The 6726-nt window shown below is 44.1% G+C and overlaps 1 protein-coding gene and 1 pseudogene across 1 annotated transcript; both read left to right on the forward strand.

Moving 5' to 3' along the window:
* The first annotated feature begins 252 nt into the window (after positions 1 to 252).
* LOC129513312 (glyceraldehyde-3-phosphate dehydrogenase-like) lies at positions 253 to 1231 on the forward strand (annotated as a pseudogene).
* A 4503-nt stretch (positions 1232 to 5734) lies between these two features.
* Positions 5735 to 6142, forward strand: LOC129513313 (cofilin-1-like). The gene has a single exon (XM_055331055.1). The coding sequence runs from the start codon at positions 5735 to 5737 to the stop codon at positions 6140 to 6142; it is 408 nt and encodes a 135-aa protein (XP_055187030.1).
* Positions 6143 to 6726: the final 584 nt, after the last annotated feature.

Here is a 6726-nt window from a genome sequence, read left to right on the forward strand (position 1 = left end):
AAACAGATAAATGAAAAACAAAAAAACAGACTCTTAGCTACAGAGAACAAACTGTTGGTTGCCAGAGGGAGGTGGGAGAGTGATGAGTGAAATAGGGGATGACGACTAAGAGCACACTTACCACGGGGAACACAATACAATATAGAATTGTTGAATATACACGAGAAACTAATATGACAGGCTCTCTGCTCCTCCCCATTCAACAGCCAGCCGCATCTGCTGGTGCAGTGCCAGCCGCATCCTGGAGACATGATGGTGAAGGTCAGAGTGAACGGATTTGGCCGTATTGGGAGCCTGGTCATTAGGGCTGCTTTTGACTCTGACAAAATGGATATTGTCGCCACCAATGACCCCTTCATTGACCTCAGCTACATGGTGTACACGTTCCAGTATGATTCTACCCACGGCACAGTCAAGGCTGAGAACAGGAAACCTGACATCAATGGGAAGTCCATCTCCATCTTCCAGGAGCGAAATCCCGCCAACATCAAATGGGGTGATGCTGGTGCTGAGTATGTTGTGGAGTCCACTGGGGTCTTCACCACCATGGAGAAGGCTGGGGCTCACTTGAAGGGTGGGGCCAAGATCTCTGCTCCTTCTGCTGATGCCCCCATGTTTGTGATGGGCGTGAACCACAAGAAGTATGACAACTCCCTCAAGATTGTCAACAATGCCTCCTGTACCACCAACTGCTTGGCTCCTCTGGCCAAAGTCATCCATGACCACTTTGGCATCGTGGAGGGTTTCATGACCACCATCCATGCCATCACTGCCACTCAGAAGACTGTGGACAGCCCCTCTGGGAAGCTGTGGCGTGACAGCCAAGGGGCTGACCAGAACATCATCCCTGCTTCCACTGGCGCTGCCAAGGTTGTGGGCAAAGTCATCCCTGAGCTGAACGGGAAGCTTACTGGCATGACCTTCCGTGTCCCCACCCCCAGCGTGTCAGTTGTGGATCTGACCTGCCACCTGGAGAAAGCTGCCAAATATGATGACATCAAGAAGGTGGTGAAGCAGACATCGGATGCCCTGCAAGGGCATCCTGGGCTACACTGAGGACCAGGTTGTCTCCTGCGACTTCAACAGTGACACCCACTCTTCCACCTTCGACGCTGGGGCTGGCATTACCCTCAATGACCAGTTCGTCAAGCTCATTTCCTAGTATGACCATGAATTTGGCTACAGCAACCAGGTGGTGGACCTCATGGTCCACATGGCCTCCAAGCAGTAAGAACCTCCTGGACCACCAACCCCAGCAAGAACAAGAGGAAGAGAGAGGCCCTCAGCTGCTGGGGAGTCCCTGCCCCAACTTAATCCCCCAACACACTGAGAATCTCCTGACCTTCAATTTACATCCCAGACCCCAAGGAAGGGGAGGGGCTTGGGGAGCACTACCTTGTCATGTACTATCAATAAAGTATACTGTACCCCCCCAAAAAAGAAACTAATATGACATTGTATGTTAACTATAATTTTTTTTTAATTTTTATTTATTTATGATAGTCACACACAAAGAGAGAGAGAGAGGCAGAGACACAGGCAGAGGGAGAAGCAGGCTCCATGCACCGGGAGCCCGACGTGGGATTCGATCCCGGGTCTCCAGAATCGCGCCCTGGGCCAAAGGCAGGCGCCAAACCGCTGCGCCACCCAGGGATCCAAGTAAATAAATAAATCATTTTTAAAATGATATGTATTTGCCCAAGCAAAATTAACTTTTGGGGGGTATATTTTGCTGGCCTGATTATCCATACTTGCTTGGTTCTTGCTTCCAGCTGCTTTGATACCTTAACCTCCACCCATCTATCTGCGTAGACATCTGCAGCTCCAAGCTCTGGGGGTGCTGCCTAGACTCCTTCTGGTCTGCCACAGTGGTGCCCCCCAGGTCACCTGCTCCATCTGTGAGTCCTGGCTCCAGATCTCCCTCCCTGGGGCCCACCCACTTAGCCTTGGCTTTGCTGGTCCTTCCTTTTGGGTTAGAAACCACCATTGGGGAAACGTTTTAGCCAAATGCGTGACACCTTGGGAAATTGATCCAAGCAGTCAGCAAGGTTGATATCATCCTGTTAAGACCAGCATTATTCCCAGTAGATTAGTTTCCTTGAAGGGAACTTTAGTTTGTAAAAATCACAAATTGAGTCATAGACTGAACTGGTCCTTACAAGCGAGACTAATATCCACCTCATACATATCAGTTGATGTAATGGCTGGTTTTATTCTGATTTATTAGGACTTCAATATTTTTAAATTCACCCCTGATTCCATGGGAGTCTGAGTGAGGGAGAAACAGCTGGACATTTTTCTCTGGTTGAAAGAGACTTAGCAGGTTGGTATAACACATTTGCCCTATCAAAAATAACCTAGATTACATAACCGTAACCTCTCCCCAGAACAAATATGCATTTGAGAGGCAGTGAAACATACATAATTATAGATGTAAAACACTAAAAATAGGCTCTGTGCCCCACACAGGCAGCCGAGAGCGTGGCACTGGAGCGCAATGCTGCCACGTACGGCAATATTAATAGGAGTTGTGGCACCATCCCAGGTGGCCAAATGAGGCGACGCAGTTACTGCAGACATGAAAAGATAGAGATTTTAAATGTTTGTGCACAAAGAAAGTTACTGTTCCTTTGGCCTGTCGAGGCTTTCCACCTGACTGTGGTCTTTCTCCCAGGAGAGAGGGAAATAAGAAGCCATCACCCAATAATGATTACTCCATTGTGTTACTTTATTTTCTTATCAGAACCAATCAGTTTGGACAATAATGATATTAGCAGCTTGGGTTTAAAAGCACAGGCTCTATTTTCCACAGGACTCTCACCTCTACTATTATTCAATTCAACCAATCTATACTGAGGACCATTTGGGGCTGCCTTTGCTACATAACAAACCATCCCAAAACTTGATGACAAAGCAACAACGACGTATTGTTTCTCACAATTCTCTAAGTTGGCTAGGCAGTTCTTATTTATTTCAGCTGGAAGTTCCCCTGGGCTGGAGAGTCCCAGGGTGTGCTCATTCATGGGACAAGGAGCTGTGCAGGGGTGTTTGGCTTGGCACTTTGGTGGCCCTCTGTGTGGCCTCTCTTCCTGCAGGAGCCTAGACCAGCTTCCTGACCTAGTGGGCTCAGGGCAGCTTCCAGGAGGGCCAAAGCAGAAGCTGCACTGCCCCATAAGGCTGAGCTTCCAAAGTCTGCAATGTCCCTTCTGCTGTGTTGCACTGGGCAAGGCCAGTGGCAAGGCCAGGCCTCATTCAGAGGTCAGGAAATAGATTCTTCCTCTATAGAAAGAGTAGCAAAATGTTGTGGCCCTATTTACCTTGAGGAGCAAGAAAAATCTCAAATAAGCAACCTAACCTTATACCTAAAGGAGCTAGAAAAAGAACAACAGACAGAATCCAAAACCAGCAGAAGGAAGGAAATGATAAAGATTAGAGCAGAAATAAATAATATAGAAGCTTAAAAAGCAATAGAACATATCAATGAAACCAGGAGCCAGTTCTTTGGAAAAAAAAAAATCAACAAAATTGATAAACCTCTAGTTAGACTCAAGAAAAAAAGAGAAAGGACTCAAATAAACAAAATCACAAACAAGAGAGGAGGAATAACAACCAACCCCGCATAAATACAACCAATTGTGACAATATTGTGGAAAAGTATATGCCAACAAATTGGACAACCTGGAAGAAATGGATACATTCCTAGAAACATTCAAACTACCAAAACTGAGTAAGGGAGAGATGGGATATTTGAACAGACTGATAATCAGCAAGGAAATGGAATCAATAATCAAAAATCTCCCAACAAACGAAAGTCCAGGACCAAATGGCTCCATAGGGGAATTCTATCAAACATTTAAAGAAGAGGTAACAACTCTTCTTCTTCTCAAAATAATCCAAAAAATAGAAAAGGAAGGAAAACATCCAATTCACTCTATGAAGCCAGCATTACCCTGATACCAAACCAGATAAAGACAGCATCAAAAAGTGAACTATAGGTCAATTCTCTGATAAACAAAATACTAGCAAGCCGAATCCAATGTTACATTTAAAGAATCATTCACATATCAACATAATAAAAGCCTTATATGAAAAACCACAGCCAGCATCATATTCAATGAGGGAAAACTGAAAGCTTGTTCCCTATGGTCAGGAACAAGACAAGGATGTCCACTCTCACCACTTTTATTCACCATAGTAATGGAAGTTCTAGCCACAGTGATCAGATAAGAAAAAGAATAAAACGCATTCAAATTGGTAAGGAAGAAGTAAAACTCTCATTATTTGCAGATGACATGATACTATATATAGAAAACCCCACAGACCCACCAAAAAACTACTAGAACTGATAAATGAATTCAGCAAAGTCTCAGGACACAAAATCAATGTACAGAAATCTATTGCATTTCTATAAACTAATAACAAAACAGCAGAAAGAGAAATTAAGAAAACAATCCCATTTATAACTGCACCAAAAATAATGCACCTAGGAATAAACTTAGCCAAAGAGGTGAAACACCCGTACTCTGAAACCTATAAAATATTGGTGAAAGAAAGTGAAAATGACACAAAGACATTCCATGATCATAGATCGGAAGAACAAATATTGCTAAAATGTCTACATCACCCAAAGCAATCTACACATTCAATGTAATCCCTCTCCAAATAACCAACAACATTTTTCACAGAACTAGAACAAACAATCCTCAAATTTGTATGGGACCACAGAAGATCCCAAATAGCCAAAGCAATCCTGAGAAAAAAAAAGCAAAACTGGACTCCTCAGCATTCCAGACTTCAAGCTATATTACAAAGCTGTAGTGATCAAGACTCTATGATACTGACACAAAAACAGACACAGAGATCAATGGAAGAGAATAGAAAACCCAGAGATGGACCCACAACTGCATGGTCAATAATCTTTGACAAATAAGGAATAATACAGAATGAGAAAAAGACTGTCCCTTCAACAAATGGTGCTAGGAAAACTGGACAGCCACATATAAAAGAAAGACATTGGACCATGTTCTTACACCACACACAAAAACAAACTCAAAATGGATTAAAGACCTAAATGTGAAACCCAAAACCATAAAATCCTAGAAAAGCACACAGGCATAACTTCTCTGACATCAACCATAGTAACATTTTTCTAGATCTGTTTCTTGAGGGAAGGGAAATAAAAGGAAAAATAAACTAATAGACTACTTTAAAATGAAAAGCTTCTGCACAGCAAAGAAAACAATCAACAAAACTAAAAGGCAACCTGCAGAATGGGAGAAGATACTTGCCAATGACATCTCTGATAAAGGGTTAGTATCCAAAGTATATAAAGAACTGATACAAATCCACACCCAAGAAACAAATAATCCAATTTTAAAAATGGGCAGAAAACATGAACAGACATTTCTTCAAAGAAGACATCCATATGGCCAACAGGCACATGAAAAGATGTTAAACATCAGTGATCATTATGAAAATACAAATCAAAAGTACAGTGATATATCACCTCACTTCTGTCAGAATGGCTAAAATCAAAAATATAACAAACAGGTGTTGGCGAAAGGGGAACCCTCTTGCACTGTTGGTGGGAATGCAAACTGGTGCAGCCACTCCGGAAATCAGTGTGGAGATTCCTCAAAAAATTAAAAATAGATTCAGTCGGATCCTGGCAGCAGCTGCAGTGGCTCTCATCTCTTCTGACCCTTTTTGCTACCTCCCTTTCGCTTCCAGAACCATGGCCTCTGGGGTGGTGGTTTCTGACAGTGTCATCAAAATGTTCAATGACATGAAGGTGCCTAAGTCCTCAACACCAGAGGAGGTGAAGAAGCACAAGAAGGCAGTACTTTTCTTCCTGAGCGAGGACAAGAAGGACATCATCCTCGAGGAGGGCAAGGAGAAACTGGTAGGTGATGTGAGCCGGACTGTAGACGACCTCTACGCCATCCTTGTCAAGATGCTACCAGACAAGGACTGCCGCTATGCCCTCTATGATGCAACCTACGAGACCAAGGAGAGCAAGAAGGAGGACCTGGTGTTTATCTTCTGGGCACCTGACTCTGCACTCCTTAAGAGCAAAATGATTTATGCCAGATCCAAGGATGCCATCAAGAAAAAGAGGACCGGGATCATGCATGAATTATAAGCAATCTGCTATGCGGAGGTCAAAGTCCCCTGCACCCTGGCAGAGAAACTGGGGGGCAGTGCCATCATCTCTCTGGAGGGCAAGCCTTTGTGAGCCCCCTCCAGACCTGCCCATGGGGGTTGCAAGCTGCCCCCTTCCTGCTAGACCAGAGGGGCTGGGGGGATCCCAGCAGGGGGAGGGCAATCTCTTCACCCCAGTTGCCAAACAGCCCCCTCATCCCCTGGGCCTTCTTCCTCTCTCTATCCCTGAGGGTTCTGGCTTTCCCAAAACGCTTTTGATCTTCTGATTCCTCTTGGGTTGAAGCAGACCAAGTTCCCCCCAGGCACCCCAGTTTTGGGGGACCTGTATTTTTTAATGACACCCCAGTTCCCCACCTGTTCCTCCCTTTCCCAGGCTGCCAACTTCTAACCGCATTAGTGACTGTGCTTGTCTATTTAGTTCTGTGTATAAATGGAATGTTGTGGGGGGAAAAAAATTAAAAATAGAACTACCCTATGATCCAGGAATTCCACTATCAGATATGTACCCCTAAAATACAAAAACACTAATTCAAAGGAATACATGTACCCTTATGTTTATAGCAA

Source organism: Nyctereutes procyonoides, unplaced genomic scaffold, assembly GCF_905146905.1.
Source record: "Nyctereutes procyonoides isolate TBG_1078 unplaced genomic scaffold, NYPRO_anot_genome, whole genome shotgun sequence".
NCBI classification, from domain to species: domain Eukaryota; kingdom Metazoa; phylum Chordata; class Mammalia; order Carnivora; family Canidae; genus Nyctereutes; species Nyctereutes procyonoides.

Bases quoted from the DNA above. Each gene is read 5' to 3' on its own strand.
- LOC129513313 (XM_055331055.1), top strand. From the start codon at position 5,735: ATGGCCTCTGGGGTGGTGGTTTCTGACAGTGTCATCAAAATGTTCAAT.